Source organism: Rhagoletis zephyria, unplaced genomic scaffold (assembly GCF_001687245.7).
Source record: "Rhagoletis zephyria isolate East Lansing unplaced genomic scaffold, Rhagoletis_zephyria_1.1 Rzeph_scaffold_05534, whole genome shotgun sequence".
Lineage (NCBI taxonomy): Eukaryota > Metazoa > Arthropoda > Insecta > Diptera > Tephritidae > Rhagoletis > Rhagoletis zephyria.
Window position 1 is genome coordinate 4,089 of NW_016162617.1, and position 22,338 is coordinate 26,426.

General features: G+C 34.6%; 1 protein-coding gene and 1 long non-coding RNA gene across 5 annotated transcripts; both read right to left on the reverse strand.

The window, feature by feature from the left end:
- Positions 1 to 2,352: 2,352 nt before the first annotated feature.
- Positions 2,353 to 5,313, reverse strand: LOC108372203 (soluble guanylate cyclase 89Db-like). The gene has a single exon (XM_017627846.1). The coding sequence runs from the start codon at positions 4,727 to 4,729 to the stop codon at positions 2,747 to 2,749; it is 1,983 nt and encodes a 660-aa protein (XP_017483335.1). The 5' UTR covers positions 4,730 to 5,313; the 3' UTR covers positions 2,353 to 2,746.
- Positions 5,314 to 5,963: 650 nt separating this feature from the next.
- LOC108372204 (uncharacterized) lies at positions 5,964 to 8,417 on the reverse strand. 4 transcript variants are annotated; one of them, XR_001848823.1, is made up of 2 exons: positions 8,143 to 8,417; positions 5,964 to 6,988 (listed from the first exon to the last, which is right to left on the reverse strand). It is a non-coding gene; the product is annotated as an uncharacterized LOC108372204 (long non-coding RNA). The 4 variants fall into 4 exon arrangements; XR_001848826.1 differs by having other exon boundaries at positions 5,964 to 6,903; positions 8,173 to 8,416; XR_001848825.1 differs by having other exon boundaries at positions 5,964 to 6,903; positions 8,157 to 8,416.
- Positions 8,418 to 22,338: the final 13,921 nt, after the last annotated feature.

Sequence of the window (22,338 nt, forward strand, 5' to 3'; positions counted from 1 at the left end):
ACTTCACTTCTCTAGCTGAGAAATTTCATTATAAATGGCTACTCAATCAAGAAAAATCAAACGGTATTAGAGAGTTTAAAAATTCTGTGGCGAATCTTACTTGCTCCAGGCTGAGGTTGAACGACCCAGTCGACTAAATTAACATCTCGCAAAATAGAGTCTGGGAGAGTTCTCGACCTTCTCTATCTAGCAAAACAAATTTGAAATAATCTCTCATTTATTTATAATTTTAAATTCATATATGAAAAATTGAAAAAAATAGTTTTTCAAAAATATGGTTCCCAACATACCAGCGGAGTTCGATAATAGACCGAAAAGGTTGCTTTACGGTTTTTCAAAATGTTCTTAATTTAATGTTTATAATTAATAAGTATTAAAGTGTTTTCATCATCTCTTTTTATTGAGAAAATGCTAAATTACAGATTTATATATTATTCAGTAAAAAAAAACAGATAAAAACGGAAAAATCCTTAAGTAGATCAAAACCACTTGGCGCCCGATCTATGGAATTTCTTTGCCAAGTCCAGCATTTCTTTATTAAATACGTCTGAAAAGTTCTAAAGTTAGACAAAAGTAATTTTTTATACATTATTGTTTACCTGTAAGTACGTTTGAAACTGCCATAGCGTCAACAGTTTTTTTGCGTGGTCCTTTTCAGGAATAGTCGGAAACGACGATCAGTTCCTTCTTGATTGAAAATTTCTTTTTAAATTCACAGACTAGATAAAAAAAAAACAAGAAGGCAAAAACACTTTGACCATATTCGGAGCGATCCGAAAACACTCATTCGAGGTGTTAACGTGGGAGTTCCTTTTTTTCTCTATATTCAGAGCGCTCTGCAGTTACTACTTATTAAAATGACCGAAGCTATGCTTCGTGCAATGTAAAACTTTAAAAAAATTTTCCATGCAAATATTTCAAAAGTGGTCGAATGATTTTTGAATCTGAAGTTTCAGATCGAGCACTTTAATTTGATACATGACTTGTCTCTGTACGATTAGTAGTTCGCTGGGAATAAGCGCCTTGTCTTAGAATAATAAATAGTATAGATTTCTGATTAATAAAATTAATTGGTGAATTGGTACACCGTTACCGCTTTTACAATTTTCTCATTAGTTTTATACTATTTTTGGTTTTAAGTTTCTGTACTTCTTTCAGCTGTGAAATAGTTGGTCACATTATGTATGAGCAACATTCTCATCTCATCTGGGTAACTCATACGCCATGTACGTCAGTTAGTTTTGAACTTTTCCGTGATAATGGTAGACCGAATATTGGTCCTCCATTTTGAATTTTTTAAATCTGATTTCGGACTCGTAATCAGCGGCCTAAAAGGAACCCCTAAATTGGAAATTTTAAGCGAATCAAATCGATTTTGAATTTTATGTCGGGAATATTGGGCCCGCCATTTAGAATTTTTCTAATCTGAATTAAGATTCGTAATCAGTGACCCTGATACCTCACGTTGAAATTCTGATGACACATTCGTGATCAACTACCCTAAAAACATTAGAATCCATCTTGACCTAATAACCGACAACTGTTTTAGCAAACTGAAAGGCAAATTTATTTGCGCGTTTACGGACAGAACGTTTTTATACTGAATTTTCAATTCTGCCACGTCTTATTTATTTGATGAATTACGTTTATTTCTATCCTATAGAATTCTGCGCCGAGCTTTGGTCCGTTTGACATGGAACGTCCCATATATATCTCGATACAAAAATCTTCAGGAACAATACAGTATGAAAAAGTCTTTTTGTACTGGAGGTGTTACGCCCATTTTCTTATAATCCCAATTGTCTTCCACGAGTTTCAGTACCCTACAATAAACACCTCCAGAGATATGCGGTATGAAATAGTAAATATCTCCATACAAACATACATATCTTAGTATCAAGTTCCAGTTCTCTGCCATAAACACCTGCAGATATATGCAGCGTAAAAAATCAATTTCCAATAAAATTGTTTTCTCCATGAGTATTGAATTGATTTATTTTATCTCCATAAGTTTCAGTACCCTACCACAAAGACTGCCAGATAGATGCAGTATGAAAAAATCAATTTATATGGGAAGTGCCATACTCCCTTTTCCAATAACTATCATTTTCATCCGTGAGTATGGAATTAATTTCACATACATATCCATACCAAGTTCGAGTACCCTCCACTTCATAGATATTTATGCAGTATGAAAATTTCAATATTTGTGAGGCGACCCTTGATTTATGGAAATTAGTTTCAGTTAATGACCATCCATGGGAAAGTTAACGAAGTACGGTCCAGCTCATAAGCTATATTTGGGCATAATTTCATTTTCAAACAGGTGGCAAGTCTCCTCACTTGAACTTATTCATTTTATTTAACCTTTTTAACATGTGCAATTCTTTTAAAGAGGTAGCCTATTTTTCAATCTAGATCATAGAACATCTGCACATGTATGTATGTGAAAAATTTCATTCAATTCCGTTTACTCCTTTTCGCGTGATTGAGCCCCAGTCATCCGAGCTCACAAGCTCAGAAATATGAGTAGGATTAGAAAGATTAGAAGGATGTTGCCAAAATTATAATGGAAATCGTCATTAAAAATTCGGTACTAAAGCATATTAGCCATATATTTCTTTTTAATTGGACATTTTTTAAGATACATCAAATTCAAAGAACAAAGTTTTGTGCTTAACATAGATTTTGTAAATTTGACAAAGCATTGCTTTTTATTAAGCCTTCATATGCAGAATTGTAGTTTTCACATTTTTTCCTCACTATTTCTGCTCTTATCCGGTTTACCCAAAAGCCAAAATGTTTCCATTTCACCTTTACCTTTAACCTTTACAAAGCCACGCGATTCAATTTTATAGCCTGCCTCACGCACTTTCTTTGCTGTGTAATTGGATAATTGTATTTTATATGGGTCACTGCTGCTTTCCATGCGTGAGGCCGTATTCACTGTGTCCCCGAAGAGACAATAACGCGGCACTTTCAATCCCACTACACCCGCCACCACAGGACCCGAATTTATGCCCACCCTTATAGCCAGGTCGGGTATCTCTAAAGCTTTGACCTTCTTTACAACACGCAAAGCGAAGTCACCTGCATGCGCTGCATGCAATGGATTTATATCGGGGGCACCCGAAACAGCCATATAAACCATGCCCACCGTCTCCACTTTATATACAAATGGTGAAATTATTTCTTGGTCGAATGCGGAAAAAACGGTATTTAATGTGGTTACTGCTGTCATGGCATCGCGTATATCATTCGTATCGCCAGCATAGATGTTCATTACTTCTATGAATATGACAGAGACTTCCTCGAAAGACTGACAAATAGCCTCCTCGCCGTTACGCATACGTTCGGCGATTGTACGCGGTATCATGGAGTAGAGCAATTCATCACCTTGACGTTTCCATGAATCGGCAAGTTCTAATGATTTTTCCAATTCATCAGAGCGTTGCTCTTCCTTCTCGAACATTATTTCCAATTTGGAGCAATGCTGCCAGCCGGCCATTACCAACTCACGACTCAGGCCGTGCGGGTTCAAGTCATTCAGGAATAGGCCAATGCCATGCAGCTCATCCAAATTTTCGATGAGTGGACTGCACAGATAAATAAGTGAATCGATGTCTTTGAGGTGAAACATTTGGCCTTTCAATAATATCGCCTTGTTGCCATGTGAAATTTTACGTTTACCAGTTAGTGGATCGATATCTTCCTTCGCGTCGACATTCAACAAGTTTTCCTCACTACTAGTCAAAACTTCATTCACCTCCTTTTCTAAATTGTGATCCATAAGCGCATCGTAAGCTGCCTGATTGCGGCCAGTGCGTAATAGTTCGAATTCAAAAAGCACATAACGCATTTGTATAATTTGATCCCAACTGATCTTGATGTCCTTGGGACGGCGGCATCTGAAAATGTCCATGAGATGAGAGCCAAGAAACTGGGAGGGGCTCTTGCCCTGATTATGAAGTATCCAAGTATCAACGATTTTTTCACCTGCCGACGAAATGACCATATCACGATTGAGCAAAACAGTGAAGGGGAAAAGATCTAAAAATATGTCAATATTGACTTTTGGTAATATTTGTTGCGTTGGATGGGCCACCACATTAACACGCTTTGCCATATATTCCCGATTATCAAAGTCCAAACGATATTTCACAATCACCGTCAATGGTTCGTGGCTTAATTTAATGGGCCCAGCAATACCACCATTTATGTCATTTTGACTTTCAATCACCGAACACTTTACATTCAAATTATAGAATTCGCGTCCTACTTGCGTCAACTGGCCCATCAAGTATTTCGAAAACCCTGTACGTCCGCTGCGATACACCATCACCGCACCATCATCATCTACCTCTATTAGCTGCATTGAGGGGCTTTTCATTTTCGGATATGTAAAACGCATCTGGAGATGTATATTATCGATGGATTGTAAAAAATCACAGAAATAGCGACCCGTCGCACGTATCATCTTATCATAGCCGAAGTTGGTGAAGAAGCGCACAAAGCAATTGCCAAAGAAGGACATACACCAATCGAAAGATTTCCCTGTAAGCGCAGACAATGCGGCAGCTATATCGGGCATTAGCGTGTCAGGATATATCTGATGCGTTTTGAAGGTATTGTGGCGGCAATCGATAATTTGGCATACTTGCCGCCAAATATCTTCACCAAATTCCTCTTGAATGAAATGTTGAACGGACTCAAGAACCATGCCATACATGATTGCGGCTTGACTTTGGCTTTGTGACTATTGACAACGAAACCGCTTAAGTTATTTAAGTATGTATGTATGTGTATGTAGGTAAATATATATTTAAGTGTATCAATGGGTATTGTTTTTGCTTTTGATGCTTCGTTGTTTTGCGTTGAGTGTTCCTCCTTCCGTAAGTGATTGTACAATAAGCTGTGCGTTAAGTCGGTAATTTTGCGGGCGTGCGAGCATGACAAGTGGGTGTCGGTAGCAAGCGGTTAACGAGAGCTGAACACTCTTGTGTGGCTGCCAGGGACAGCTATTTGTAGAACGATTAATAAAGTTTGCTTGCAGTAAACGAAGGTTGTTTTAGGATATATTGTTTAGGATTAATAAGTAGTTGGGAAATACATCTGGTGGTTTTACTTATGTAAATATTTGGTATCTTAGCTTTTGTTGATTAAAATTTTAGGTTTTAGCTAACCTACTTTTTTGTATAAATTTTCTGTATTGTTGCAACCTCGCAATTAGCCTTTCATATGCATATCGTCGTTTAAAGTACAAAACCGCGTATCAACAAAATCAAAACGGCGTATCAATATAATGCAAAACCGCGTATGTGAGGTTGCATAAATTATTTTCTAGAGAGTAAAAATGCTCACATTTCAAAATGGTTCTCTTTTTTATAAAGCAATCTATTTATTATGATTTGTTGTTTTATTTAGTTTTTTGTTATGACATTTTAAAATTTTTATTATTTTTTTTTTTAAATACCATGTGGTTTTATTTGAAAGTAAATATTTTTCCTGTTTTGGTAAAGTTTTGTATTAAATTAACCTTTGCTAATTTTCGGTTTCATGGAATTTAATCTTAATTGTATATTATCTGTCCTACAATTGTATGAATTATTGGTTATTTTACTTTATTTTATTTTATTTTTATTAGGTAATTTTTCATTTGAGTTTGTTTTGTCTTACTCCGTTTTATTTTATTCTAATTTATGGTTTAAATACTTTATATTTTTGTTATAAAAATTTTAATTTTATGTTTTACAGAAATAAATTTTTCCATGTATGCATCATTTTTACCTCATAGTTTATGCGTTTTCAGCTTCTTTGATTGTCTTCTACTTTTTTGTATTTCCAACCCCAATTTTTTTCCTTTGAATAATGAAAATTGTGTTTTCGAAAATTTTGAATTTTTTAGAAATATGTAAGTCCTTATAATATTATTTTAATGTTTTGTCAGGATTTTTTTTTTTTAATTTGTTTTTATATTTTTATTTCATGGCAAGTCTGCAGTTAATGCTGTTATATGTGTTTGGCCTTTTGTTTGTTTGTCACTTCTTAAACCTTTTTTTGCCTTTATTGGTTTTCTTTTACTTAATAAACTGAGTTTTTGCAATTTTTGGTATTAATTTTAAGTGTTCTTCTTTATTTTTAATGTTACACTTTCATTTGGTCTGCGAATTTTCGAATGATTTTGTTTCGCTTTAAAAATTATTTTGATTTATTTACAAACATAGATCTTTTTGCAGCTGATTATAAATTTTATCGCATGCGATTTTCAACTTAGATCGAGCAAAACTTTGTGCGCTTCAAAATTTGTTTTTCTATTTCTGCCACGTTTGAGGTAGCTTAAGTGTACTACTCGGTAATTGAGCATGTAGTAAATCAGTTAAATAAACGAATTCACATCATTTCCGCTATCCCTTTCGCTTCTTTCTGCTACTGCTGCCGCTGTTACTTTTGTCACTAATTTATTGCAATTTCCTGAGCATGTCTCGCAAAATCCTGCACGTTCATTGCTGTTGTTGACGTCTACAGGTGGGTGTGAGTTTGCTGACCAAATCTTAAGCAGTGGAAATACATACATACATACATACATATGTATGTTCATACATAAAGCTAACCGGTACCTAAAAAACTAGATCTTTTCTTCGGTTTTTATTGTAGTTCTCGACTAAGTAGAATTTATTAATGTAAATTTTTAGTTACTCCAGTAAAAAGTATTAAATGTTCCAAAAGGATTTTGTGAACGCCAGGATATAGTACTTCCAGGCTTTTTACTAGTATTCTTTGAAACTTGTCACTGTATTTGACTCGTAGTAAATTAAATGGAAATTTGTACTTTATTGATGTAGTCGATTTTTTTGTTGGTGCGCATTTTCACTTTATTATTTTCACAGCACGTTGACATTTAATCTGCGAGCCATTATTTAAATGCTCCTTTCGCGTTTGATACATATGTATACTTATGTATATGGGGCGTTCCATACCAAAACGGACGCTGTTGTGGTTGATTTGTATAATTTTTTTACATAAACAACAACATAATAAATAAATATGAAATTTGAGCTTGATTAATACATTTTATTTTTCAACACATTACAGCACTAAAACAAAACCAAATCGATTTAATAGTTTTCCAAATATCTCGAGAACGGGGCGAGGAAAAAAGTAAAAAAAATCACTATACACACATCAAAATTCTTTATGAAAATTATTATGAAAAATTTTTCACATGCACATTTTGTGATAAAAAATAGTTTTTGAAAATATGCCATCTCAAAAAAAAACTTCCAAAAAAAATCACAAGGGTAGCTCTGAATATTGCGCAATATTTAAGTAGAGTATTATGGGCTGCACTCTACAATTATTTGAGTTATGAATTTTATTTTACACCCAAGTTGGGTAAAATGAGTATATTACAAATTTACTAACTTTTTTTTTAGAATTTTTTCGAGTATGCAGTTTTGTAGCACATTATATTTTAGTATAATAAAGTGTAAGTTTTAAGCTACTGCAAAATTGCGTTGATTTTTTTATGCTGACGGCCTTTTGCACTTTTTTCTTATGGAAAAAAATCGCAAAACCGTTTTCAAAGAAAATTAAAAAAAAATTTATTAGCAATCGCTTAAAACTTGCACTTTATTGTACTAAAATTTAGTAGGCTACAAAACTGCATACTCAAAAAAATTCTAAAACAATTTACAAAATTTGTAAATTTGGAATGTAATCAACTTCGGTATAAAAAAAAGTTCATAACTCAAATAATTGCAGAGTACACCCCATAATACTATACTTTAAAATTGCGCAATACTCAGAGCTACCAATGTGATTTCTTTAATTTTTCTTTGAGAAGGCATATTTTAAAATTTTTAAAATATTTCTTTTCATAGAGAATTTTTATGTGTGCATGTGTGATTTTTTTTTAATTTTTTCCTCGCCCCTTCCTTGAGATATTTGGAAAACTATTAAATCGAATTGGTTTTGTTTTTGTGTTGTAAAGTTTTTAAAAATGTATTAATCAAGCTCAAATTTCATATGTAATTATTATTTATGTTTATGCATCAACACTAAAAATTTTAAACAAATCAGACGCATGAAGTGTGAACCCCGCCCGTTTTGGTATGGAACACCCCATATACAAATGTACTATACATTTATGTTGGTACGTATGTATTTGCGTACTCCCATTATTTTTGTAACCAGTTTCACTTTTCCAAAGGGCACCTCTGCGCACATCTCTCTGCCAAGTTTAGCTTTCGTTTCCGCAATTTGTTTCTCTCTTCCCTTTTTATACTCTATGCATCCAACGTGTCTGTCCCCTCGTTTCGCCCTTGTACCAGAATTCACCATCGGTTACGACGTGTTTGCTTTAGCTGTACTTCTTGTGGCTGCTCTGCTGCTACTAAATGCTCCCGCAGACTGACTCTTGACTAAATACATAAATAAAAGCGCTGTGATGAAGAACTTAGTTCGCATGTATGGCAAAATATGTTTTCATGTTTGTATATATGTACATAGTACCTATATAAATATATATTTATGTATATGTACATGTACATATGTATATATGTATGTATCTCCAAAAAGTATCAGTCAACTTTTTAGCCAACAGTCCTTTCAATTTGCGCCCTGCTGTCGTATTTCTCGCTTTTAGCCAAACACAAACGCGAAAATAAATGAATGTTCAGCCACTCACAGAAGTATTCGTAATCTAGTTTTTTTCCACAATATCTAAAATGTTTTCCATCATGAATCTGTTTCGTTAATTTTCATTTAAAATATTGCTCACTCTATAACAAAAACCATATAAGTCAATCTTGAAAACTTGGTACAAAATTCACAAAAATTAATCAAACATCAAAAAAAAATTTCATCAAAATTTAAAATTTTTTAATCAGAAAAATTAAAGAATATGCAGTTTTGCAGCCCGTTCAAATTCAAGAGCAAGTTTCAAGAAGCTAAAAATTACCGTTGATTTAAAATTTTTTTTTTTGTCGAGGGTGTTGCACCTTCCTTCCATATAAAAATAGACTTTGTTCATGCGTTATATGGAAGAAAACGCGCAAATCCCTCGAGAAAAAAATCTGAATAAAAGTTTGAAATTTTGATGACATTTTTTTTAAGTTTCATTAATTTTTGTGAACTTTGTACAAAGTTTGCAAGACTGATTTAGATAGTTTTTGTTATAAAAGGAGCTACATTTTAAATGAAAATTAACGAAAAAGATTTATGATGGAAAATATTTTAAAATATTATGAAAAAACTAAATTACGAATACTTCTGTGAGCGACTGTAAACATGTACATATGCATGTATGTACATGCTTTTTATTTACGGCTATATGTATGTATTTGCATTGTATGTATGCACTTATGTCACTTGGGAGGCATTTCTTTTTTGTTACTTTATTTTATGCCTTTACTTGTTCTTGCTTTTAGACTCCCATTATTGCTAGAATCCTCATTGTATTCTTCATTGTGTTATTAATTTTATATTTATTGCTACTTGTGTCGCTTATGTTTCAGAAAATTATTTATTTGCTCTTTCTTGTTGTTGCTATTTGCCGGTTTTTTGTAATGTTGTTGTACATACAATTGTTGCTGCTGGTGCTTTCGCGCTATGCGTGAAGCTCTTTTTCCGTGCAAGAGCTTCCGCGACTTTTGCTTCTTCAACTCGAAATGCGGTTTCAGCTACATTGGGGTGCCTTTTATAGTTGGCAGCGCAGTCAATTGCTTTTTTCATTGGCGATAATCGAAGCTCATGTTGCAAAATGTCCTTTGGAGCATAGCTGTGATGGTTATAGGATATGAGGGGGTCGATTAGGAGGTTGTGCGCCTTGACGTTCTTTCTTCATGCTTGTCGCTGTAACCGCCTAAGCGATTTTGGCCCAGTCGTACAAAGTACGACAGTCGTTTCTCTTCTGTACGAACTGACCCCAATTGGATAAGCTAAGTGAAGCCAAGCACTTCTTCGCCTGGTATTTCCAATGCAGAGGGGCCTCTCTCTTCTTCTGCTACCCCCACGTGTTCCGAGTTGAATACATTCAGAGCTAGAGCGTTTCTGTCCATTCGAACGACAGACCAAACCAGCGTAGTTTAATTCGCTGCACGATGGTAAAGCTCATACAGCTCATCGTTAAATCGTCTGCGGTATTCGCCATCGCCAACGCGCAAAGGCCCGTAAATCTTCCTCAGAATATGCTTTTCATTCGTCTACTCAGTCCAAAGTAGCACTTGTTTCTCCTTTAGATTTCGAAGTTAAAATTATTATTGGTGGTAATGCTGGTTCCTAAATATACGAACATACGTCGTCTTTTCCAATATTTTAACTGTCAATAGTGACGAGATCCTTATGCTCTGACTGTTTGTTGACGACGCGACCCCACGCTTAGCTTCTCTATCCAATTCCGAGAAGGCGGAACAGACGTAGCCGTTGTTTTTACCGATGATGTAAAGAATTGTGCCTGAGCGGTTGAGTTCTGTGCCTCTTAATATCACCTCCAACATCAGATTGAAGAAATCCACGCAAGGGAGTCACCTAGTCTGAAACATCGGTTGGTATCAAACGGCTCGGAAAGGTTCTTCCCAATTCTCATTTCGTCCGATCTCTTCTTATTGCGGAAAACACGTCTAGCTCTCCTTTTTAGCTGCCTATAACGGTCCCACATAGCTGACATTGCGTCCGATCGCAGCGTTACCCTATAGGCGGATTTTTTTTTTCTCTGCAGCTTGTTTTTTTGGGGTCGCTGAAATCCGACCACTTCTTCTTTTTAGTTTAGTAAGACCCAAATTTATTAAATGTAGCTTCGGAGAGACGGGCGTTCGGTATGTGTCGATTATTTTTCATTTAAGCTCTTTTGTTCCAGAAGTACTTCAAAAAGCGTCGTGTTTGGAAGTCGTATTACGAGGTAATTGGCGCAAACAATGGAACTGATTTTTTCTGGCTTGGGCAAATCACACTGAGATTCGAAACTTCGGATATATGTATGTATATTCATCAGCTTTTACGTATATGTGCATGTTTATATGTGTTTTTAATGTTTTGTATGTACATACAAGAATCGCCATGAAGGGTGAAGCCGAATAAGTCTTTGGACGAGAAAAATTTTTAAGCGGTATTTTAACATGACATACTTATGTACATTTGTATCCTATACATACATACCCAACGGGACTGAAAGTTAGCTGTTCCCCAAAGGAGCAAGTATGGAACAGTACAAAAGCAAAGTAAAAAATAAATTCTTAAATTTCTAACAACCCAGCGGACCAAATGCTCGCAAATGATAACGCATGCGAGTGAAATGCGAGATTTTGGAGTTGGAAGGAACATCGTTGGTGAGCATTTGGCGATATAATTTGCAAGGTTGTTTTGATATTTCTAGCGATAAGGATAAAATACTAAATGTGATACGTTTTCGATTCAAAATAGAATATAAAAAAAAAAATATTTTTGCCGAGCCGGCATTAATATCAAAGAAGAATCGCAAAAGATATCACAAACGGTTCGCAAGAAATAAGGGTTGAAAGACTTTTATTTATTTTATTCCCCATTAACAAATATTTTTTATTATTAGTTAATGCTTCTTATTGTTTATATATGTATATTGTTTAAACTAAAATTCGGACATAGAAGAAATTAAAAACTGAACTTTCACATACATAACTTAATAGTATTACGCACTTCTTTGGCAGCTTAAAGGAATCTATTTCATGAGTATAAATAAATTAAACATTACGAAAACAAGACACTCTTTAGCCATTGAACATCTAAAAAATTTAACTGATGGAGACATTTATAGATGAAACTTCACTCCTTAACTGATCAATTTTATCAGTTGTTGTCCTCTGGGTTTCCATAATCTTCGTTATTAGGTTCAATATGTCTGTAACCGTAATAAATAAATCTTGTAAGTAGGCATTTAATAAGAAACTGGGCCCGAATCACGGTTCTCGTGAACGAGTGAACGTTCGAATATAGTATACTTACTTTTTAGACCAATTAAATAAAGTCCGGAAAGGAGCGACATAGTCAACATTATTAATTACATTTTATATACGGGAAGAGATTTTGTAAATTTGTTAAGTACCATTTATAGTAAAATGCATTAAAGAATTGTCTAATTAAAAACATGTATATATTTTCATCCAAGGCCGGATCAAATAGTATTAAAAATATGCTACAGAAGCACAACAGCGGACAACATCTTAGCTAAGTAGCAACGACATGCTAAAACAGTATGTTTGAGATGGAAGGACATGGCACAACAGCTTGTTTGAGTTGACTTGATATAGCAATGCACGCAATTTTTGAAAAAAAACATTTTTACAGAAAATGCTGAATTTTGCAGTTCTTTAGTGTGTATGTATTTTCGTATGTATACCACATAGAAAAGAAAAAAACATGTTTATATGTAAGTTAAGTGTGTATAACCATCAAATGGGTTACAAAAACGCCATAAAAATTAAAATTTAAATTCATCGCTTTCATTCAATAAAGTATATTGATGCAAAGTGTTAAACTTTGAGACTCAACAAAACTAAATATAATAGGATATAAAATATGAAAGAATATAAAAAATGCTGGATTTACTTTCTTAAACATTATAATATTTTTATGTAGAGGCACTTGACAGATTCGGAGCTTCATCGATGTTTGTTTCCTTGACGACTACAAATGAAAGGAAAATTATAAGAAAAGCAAGCAAGCAAGTTTTAGTGAACAGTCATACATGTACTTACTTTTAATTACATTAAGTAGTGCTCCTGGCTTAGGCTTGCCGTTGATAGGTAACTGATGAAATTGCCTATTTATCAAGTCCCACATTGCAGCGAAAGGCGCAGCGAAGGCGATGTTAAAAACATTGTATGCTTAAAAGCATAGTATATCCACAGCTTTAATATTTAATTTTGTATTGTTTTTTTATCCAGCAAATCCCTTTTTAAAACGTTTAATATTATATCATATGTTTCACAGCAGCCAACAATTAATTCCGCAATGACACGCGATACAAAAAATATGATGAAATATTAAACTGATGGTAATTGAGTATATTGTACGAAAATATTCGTATGTTGTACGAATTTAAAAAACATGTTTCTGCATTAGTACTTTATACGAAAGTATTAACTAAATTTTACGAATACAGAATTGTAGATTTCGTAAATTTAAAACCATACGTAAATATTACGAATGCCTTCCTACAATATACAAAATTATTCGTACAGAGATTTGTTCAGTGCTTTACGAATATGTTTCGTAAAATAAACGTAAGATTTCGTAAATTGTACTGAAAAAATGCCTTTCGAAAGTCCTTTCGTTATATTTACGTATGGTTCGTAAAATCTTGTTTCGTTGTGAAAAATGTGTGCGTATTATGAACGAAAGTTTCGTACATTGTACAAAAGCCAACTCTACGAAAGATTTTCGTAGCACTTTTACGAAATTTTATTTTCAGTGAAGTTACAAAAATTCCCACCCAGCTGAAAATTGGTAGGATTGTTCAAAACACCATCATAACTGAAATCAAGAAAGTCCTCATCGATCCGATACCTGGAAAAAAAGTTACTCGGGGTCAAAGGTCACAAAAACGGGTTTTTCGCGATTTTCAGCAAAACGGTAAGTTTATCATAAAATTTGTTTAGACAAAAACTGTAGATCAGACGTACGTGGCGTATGAGTAACACGCTTTACTGCTCGTATTTCATACAAAAAATCTTTGCGCATTTTCATTTGACCACTCATATTTGGTTTATTTCCAACCTTTGTTGGAAATGAAGCAAAACTCAGATTTTGGTATTATTTCCCCTTTAAAAGTGAAATAAAGCAAATTTTGCGTTATTGCCGTTTGTGTTATTTTTTTGTGTTGATCGGTATAATACCAGAACCAATGATATCACAAAAAATTGGAGGGTTGCCAAATATTTAAAATTTTTTAAACCCAATTATATTGATAAAATAAATAAATTATTACCATTATTAAATTAAAGAGGTTTAAGAAAGATAACTGCTGGACATATTTTTGACGAGGGTTGCCACCCATTTGAAAATTTTAACTCAGCCANTTTTAAGAAAGATAAATACATATTTTTGACGAGGGTTGCCACCCATTTGAAAATTTTAACTCAGCCAAATTGATAAAATAAATGAAATATTGCCGTGTGAGTGTCAAACTAAAAAGTTTTAAGAAGGCTTACAGCAGAAAATACGTTTGAAGAGGGTTGCCACCTGTTTGAAAAGTTAACTAAAGTACACCGATAAAATCCATGTTATATTACAATATGGGTATCAAATTAAAGAGGTTTAAGAAAGATAACTGTTGGAAATATTTTTGAGAAGGGTTGCCACCAATTTTGAAATTTTAGCTCAGTTAAATTGATAAAGTAAATGATATATTGCTATGTGGGTATCAAACTAAAGAGTTTTAAGAAGGCTTAGTCGAAAATATTTTAAAGGAGGGTTGCCACCTGTTAAAAAATTTAGCGCATTTAATTGATAAACTAAATGATATATTACAGTAAAGATATTAAATTTAAGAGGTNCTTTTGAGAAGGGTTGCCACCAATTTTAAAATTTTAGCCCAGTTAAATTGATAAAGTAAATGATATATTGCTATGTGGGTATCAAACTANGAAATTTTAGCTCAGTTAAATTGATAAAGTAAATGATATATTGCTATGTGGGTATCAAACTAAAGAGTTTTAAGAAGGCTTAGTCGAAAATTTAAGCATTTAAAAAATTTAGCGCATTTAATTGATAAACTAAATGATATATTACAGTAAAGATATTAAATTTAAGAGGTTTAAGAAAGATAACTGCTGGAAATATTTTTGAGTAAAATTGCCACATCTTTGAAAATTTAAACTCAGTTATTTTAATAAGTAAATGAAATAAGGTAAATGAATGTCGGCCGCTGTGGTGTAGAGGTAAGCAGTGCGCGCTTCCACTCCGCACCACCTGGGTTCAAGCCCTGGTCAAAGCAACATCGCAAAAAAATATAGAAAAAAGGTTTTTTCTTAACAGCGGTCGTCCCTCGGCAGGCAATGGCAAACGTCCGAGTGTATTTCTGCCATGAAAAACAGCTTCTCATAAAAATACAATCGCCGTTCGGAGTCGGCGTAAAACTGTAGGTCCCTCCGCTTTGTGTGACAACATCAAGGCGCACGCCACAAATCGGAGGAGAAGCTCGGCCAAACACTAACANTTAGATATTTAAGAAGGCTTACAGCCGAAAATATGTTTGAGGATTGTTGCCACCTGTTTGAAAGTTTAACTGAATTTAATTGATATAGGTATCAAATTAAAGAGGTTTAAGAAAGAAGATTTTTGGAAATACTTTTGAGGACGGTTGCCACCTATTTGAAAATTTTAACTCAGTTGGATTGATCAAACAAATGAAAATGTGGGTAGCAAACTAAAGAGTTTTTTAAAAGACCTACAGTAGAAAATATCGAGCCCTAACCGCCAAAATAACGTAGGCAAAATTTTTTCCAGAACTTTCTTTTTGATGCAGAAATGCATCTAGATGCTCTAGGAATATTTCTGCATCAAAAAGAAAATTTTGAAAAAAATGTCGCTTACGTTATTTTGGCGGTTAGGGCTCGGTATGTTTGTTTGTACTTAAATTGATAAAAGAAATGAAATGTTAAAGTATGGGTACCAAACTTAAGGCATTTGAGAAATCTTTATTTAGAAATATTTTCAATGGGGTTATGCCCTATCTAAAAGTAAAGACTGCAAATATTGGAACTTAATGAAATATTACATAATTGGTTCCAAACGAAAAGTGTTAGGGAAAGCTTTACTAGAGAATTTGTTTTTAAATGTTTCCACTTATCCAAAGCCGAACAGTTTAAATGAAGAAATATTTTACTAAATCTTATCAAACAAAAAGATCATTTTATCAACAAAGAGTTGGTACAAATGAAAAAATAATAAAAACCGTAAAGAAAACATAAAAATATCCCATGAAAGCTGTATAAACTATCCTGAATGAAAACTTAAAATTGTTTTCACCGTTCCCCAACATTATAAAACTGTTAACTTTAAATCATAAAATTTCATTTCGGGGTCGTCATAGCCTACTACGTATATTCTGAGTAGAGAGATTATGCCTGCTGGAGCGATGAGTTTTTCTGACTTCAAAATATCTAAGAATCTAACTTAGTGAAATACACATTTACCTAACAATGCCCACATTTTCCAGAAATTTTTTTGCTAAATTAGATGAGCTGCTTCGGGTTTTTATGATCGCATGATGCAAATGTTGAGATAATAAGAGCTGCAGAACTGACCTACTCACGAACAATTTTTGTAAAAGGGAGTGTAAATTCTGGCATATGCCGATGACATCGACATCATCGGTAACAAAAACCTCGAAGTCTGTCCTGCCTTTTCCAAGTTGGCTAACGAAGCAAAGCGATTGGGTCTGGTGATCAACGAGGACAAGACGAAGTATCTCCTGTCATCAAACAAAAAGTCAGAGCATTCACGCCTTGGCCACCCACGTCACTTTTGCCAATTGTAATTTTGAGAAAGTAGAAAATATCGTTTAGTTAGGAACCAGCATAACACCGATAATAATGTCGGCATCGAAATGCAATGCCGAATTACTGTAGCGAACAAGTGATACTTTGGACTGAGTAGGCAATTCGGGAGTAAAGTCACTCATCATGCCCGTGCTGATATATGGCGCAGAAGAATGGACAATGACAGCATCCAATGAGGCGGCTCTTGCAGTATTCGATAGAAAGATCTTACGTAAGTTTTACTGGCCCCTACGCGTTGGCGACAATGATTACCGCAGATGATGGAACGATGAGTTTTATAAGCTTTACAGCGCCTCCGCGTTCCAGGTCTAAAAGTATTCGACTCGCAGTAGTAGAGAAAGAGGGAGGTGCCCACTGCAATGGAAAGGCCAAGTGGAGAAGGACTTGGCTTCACGTGGCATTTCCAATTGGCGTAAGTTAGCACAGAGAGAAGCGACTGGCGTGCTTTGTCGAATTCGGCTAAAATCGCGTATGCGGTTACAGCGCCAAATAAGAAGCTACAAATGATAAATGACCTTCTTCTTGGATGCGCCAGGAGGAAATAAGAGAACATTCCTTATAAGATTGTGGCAACGGTTCGATGAAAAAATTACATAGCCGTAGCTCTCGCTTCATCTGAAACATCTGCGACATTGTTACCAGGTGGAAACACTTCTCATTTAGCTCTTATGCTGCCACTGAACATACAAATCATTTAAACTCCCACGTGCAATATTTCCAGAACATCCGGTATGGGGAAAGTACTTATTACAAAAATGAGATCGGTGCGATATTTGCGTAAAAATGTTCAACCATTCGGGAATGCATTGATATTGCTCGCAGGAGATTTTACGCAAACATTGCCTGTAATTTCTCGATTGACACCAGTGGGCGAGATAAATGCGTGCCTGAAATTTTGAACATTGTGGCAAGACGAACATAAATACATTGCAGTTGACTACGAATATGCGTGTCCCGTTACAAAGCGATTAATCAGCCTTGGTATTCTCGCGACAATTACTGAACATAAGGAACGGGAAGCTGCCAGTCAATGATAATTTTTGTGAATTAGAAACATGGAAAGGAGAACTGATCGAAAGAATGTNGTTACTGTAGCGAACAAGTGATACTTTGGACTGAGTAGGCAATTCGGGAGTAAAGTCACTCATCATGCCCTTGCTGATATATGGCGCAGAAGAATGGACAATGCCAGCATCCGATGAGGCGGCTCTTACAGTATTCGATAGAAAGATCTTACGTAAGTTTTACTGGCCCCTACGCGTTAGCGACAATGATTACCGCAGATGATGGAACGATGAGTTGTATAAGCTTTACAGCGGCTCCGCGTTCCAGGTCTAAAAGTATTCGACTCGCAGTAGCAGAGAAAGAGGGAGGTGCCCACTGCAATGGAAAGGCCAAGTGGAGAAGGACTTGGCTTCACGTGGCATTTCCAATTGGCGTAAGTTAGCACAGAGAGAAGCGACTGGCGTGCTTTGTCGAATTCGGCTAAAATCGCGTATGCGGTTACAGCGCCAAATAAGAAGCTACAAATGATAAATGACCTTCTTCTTGGATGCGCCAGGAGGAAATAAGAGAACATTCCTTATAAGATTGTGGCAACGGTTCGATGAAAAAATTACATAGCCGTAGCTCTCGCTTCGTCTGAAACATCTGCGACATTGTTACCAGGTGGAAACACTTCTCATTTAGCTCTTATGCTGCCATTGAACATACAAATCATTTAAACTCCCACGTGCAATATTTCCAGAACATCCGGTATGGGAAATGTACTTATTACAAAAATGAAAACTCCATGTTTGGGATGAGATCGGTGCGAGATTCGCGTAAAAATGTTCAACCATTCGGGAATGCATTGATATTGCTCGCAGGAGATTTTACGCAAACATTGCCTGTAATTTCTCGATTGACACCAGTGGGCGAGATAAATGCGTGCCTGAAATTTTGAACATTGTGGCAAGACGAACATAAATACATTGCAGTTGACTACGAATATGCGTGTCCCGTTACAAAGCGATTAATCAGCCTTGGTATTCTCGCGACAATTACTGAACATAAGGAACGGGAAGCTGCCAGTCAATGATAATTTTTGTGAATTAGAAACATGGAAAGGAGAACTGATCGAAAGAATGTTTCCGGATATTCAAATTAATTATAGGAACCACGATTGGCTCTTGCCGCGAAGGATAATGATGTCTATCGACTCAATAATTTTTTTCAATCCAGCATTCAAAGTGATGCAATAGCATATATGTATGTACGTCGATGAACACCGTTGTGGAAACAAATGAAGCAGTTAATTATCCAACAGAATTTTTGAGCTCGATTGATCTTCCAGGGATTACCCCACATACTGAAATTGAAAATAGGTGTGGCAATTATCATGTTGCGGAATATTGATCAGCCAAAACTCTGCAACGGCACGCGACTCGCAGTAAAGAAATTGATGAAGAACGTANTTAAACTCCCACGTGCAATATTTCCAGAACATCCGGTATGGGAAATGTACTTATTACAAAAATGTAAACTCCATGTTTGGGATGAGATCGGTGCGAGATTCGCGTAAAAATGTTCAACCATTCGGGAATGCATTGATATTGCTCGCAGGAGATTTTACGCAAACATTGCCTGTAATTTCTCGATTGACACCAGTGGGCGAGATAAATGCGTGCCTGAAATTTTGAACATTGTGGCAAGACGAACATACATACATTGCAGTTGACTACGAATATGCGTGTCCCGTTACAAAGCGATTAATCAGCCTTGGTATTCTCGCGACAATTACTGAACATAAGGAACGGGAAGCTGCCAGTCAATGATAATTTTTGTGAATTAGAAACATGGAAAGGAGAACTGATCGAAAGAATGTTTCCGGATATTCAAATTAATTATAGGAACCACGATTGGCTCTTGCCGCGAAGGATAATGATGTCTATCGACTCAATAATTTTTTTCAATCCAGCATTCAAAGTGATGCAATAGCATATATGTATGTACGTCGATGAACACCGTTGTGGAAACAAATGAAGCAGTTAATTATCCAACAGAATTTTTGAGCTCGATTGATCTTCCAGGGATTACCCCACATACTGAAATTGAAAATAGGTGTGGCAATTATCATGTTGCGGAATATTGATCAGCCAAAACTCTGCAACGGCACGCGACTCGCAGTAAAGAAATTGATGAAGAACGTAGTGGAAGCAAAGATTTTAACGAGGCCTTTCAAAGGTGAAGATGACCTCATCCCTCGAACTTCCATGATTCTGATCGATACACCATTTCAATTTAAAAGATTTCAATTCCCAATTCGATTGGCGTTTGCAATCACAATAAATAAAGCTCAATTTCAATTTTTGGAAAAGTGTGGTTTAGATTTAGATGCTGATTGCTTCTCACATAGACAAATCTATGTTGCATGTCGGCAAACCAGATAGCCTTGATATCTACGTAGAGAATGGAAAAACGAGAAATATTGTGTACACACAAGTATTGCAAAATCAAACTTATCTGAAAAGTATGCTTTAATTTTCAGATAATAATGATAAATATACAATTTGGATTTTACTTGTTGTTGTAAAAGTTTTTTTTTTTTTTTAATTTATGGCTTACTATTATAAAATCACATAACCCAGTTTGCAATATATTTAAAAAAAAATTCAACAAACTTTCGTACAAATTTCGAACTTTCAGAAATTCTGAAAAATCGATCGAGATTTTTAGCCATTTGAAACTTGTACTTTGTTCTACTAGAATGGGCTACAAAACTGCATACTCAGAATTTAATTAAAAAACTCGAAAATTTAACGAAATTTTAACGAAAATTTTTAGAATTTTTTTTAAATTGCATAAATTTTTATAAAATAAGTGACACTCAATTGGTATATTTGTACAGATTTGTAAATTTCTATATTAGGCTATTGGTAAAAAAATGGGACAATTTTGGACAAGATTGGTACAATACAGCGATGTTCTATTGAAAAATTTCAATAAATTAATTTTCGTAATTGGGATAGTGAAATATATTTTGGGTGTTCACACAATTGGGATACGATTTACACCAAATTTTGGCAAATACCCAATCGTGTGACACTGCCTTTAAACTTGTATTTATACGGATGTTGGTAAAGAACGAACTATAAAAAACTAACCGAAATTAAATAGCAACAAAAATAATATTTTAAAACTTGTCAAAATTTGGTGCGACTATAATTTTTTCGACAACTGTACATAAGTTGGCTATAATTACTCGGCCGAGCTATCATAGTAGCACAATGCCACTCATATTTGACTTACAAACAAAATACGGACAGGAATTTCAAGATTTTAACCCTGTTTTTATGAAAATTTTTATTTTTATCAGTATTTTTCTTTTAATCAAAATATGTTGTAATAAAAGTGAAACTAGAAAAAAAATGTTTCGAGACCGCAAAAAACACCCTGTAAATAGATTACCTAGGAAAATAATGCCACTACTATTTAATTTCCATATTTTTAGTTTTTAATATTTTTATTGAGCTTTGTACCACGATGGTTATTTTTACGAATTTTCCTAGTAAACAATCGTGGTACAAAGCTCAATAAAAATTTTAAACACAAAAATGTTAATAAGCCACAATAACATTTACAAATTCCATATTTTTTATTTTAATTCTTATTAAAAAAACTCCAAGCAAACTCAAATTGCAAACTGCATCAATTACAAAGCGGTTCTAATTTGTGAGCTCCTACTGTCATTAGCATTATTCAAAAAAAGAGAAAACAAAACATGTCAAAACGGAGCAAAGGAGACTAAGAAAGATGGGTCAACGTAATTTATTTGTATGTACTTATGTACATCCATACACAGCTACTTAAAAGCGCACGAAACGGAACCCTTTTCATGACAGAGAGATACAATCAGTTTAAATGGTTTGTGTAGGTCACAAGTATTTTTCTAACCAATATAAATGTTTGTCATGTATGAGCGTGTAAATGTGTATATGTAGATATGATTAGTGTCCAACCAAAGATTTGCTTTCGGGATGCGGCTGATTTTATATATTCGGCTTTGTTCTTTAACCAAAAATTCGCAACGTTTGAACCGCAGATATTTGTATTTAATCGAGCGTGGAATATGATAAAAATATCTAAGTACAAACGAATAGTTTAAATATTTTCTTTTTGGTTGTTGTTGTTTCCAATAGGTTCGGTATATGATATATTTTGGAACGAATTTCCGTCAAATTTTACATGGCGGAAATTCGTTCCAAAACACTTAATATATGTAAGTATTGTAAATTTAACTATAGTTTTCTAGATTTCACAAAAAAAAAAAAACAATTACAAAATTGGTTGTCATTTATTCAGCTGGTAAGATACTAAGATGTTTTCCATGCCCTTAAATTAACTTAAATGTCGAAAATTTGGCTAGATTTCGGCCGAATTTCTAGCTTCGGCTAGGCCCTAGTATCTACGTATGCTTGTTGCTATCAATAGTAAATGAACCCACTGTTGGCCTCGCCACTATCAACGGTCCAATTGCGTGTTGTCGCTTTGACACTTCTCCAATGCTTTACGCTCAATTTATTCGCAGCTAGACCCTTGTGTCTAAACGACATTATCCAATTAAAAGCTTTATGATTGACAGTTTAATTAATTCTGACGTGCATATATAGCGAAACTTTTCAGGTTTCTATGTAAATAGTAGTCGCAATAAAATGAAATTCGATCACAAATTAATAATAATACTACATAACTTCTTGCTGATCATTTTTGCTGAATAAAGCCATAGTCCAGCACATCTGTTGTTTTTTTTTTTTATTTGCAT

Bases quoted from the DNA above. Each gene is read 5' to 3' on its own strand.
- LOC108372203 (XM_017627846.1), bottom strand. From the start codon at position 4,729: ATGTATGGCATGGTTCTTGAGTCCGTTCAACATTTCATTCAAGAGGAA.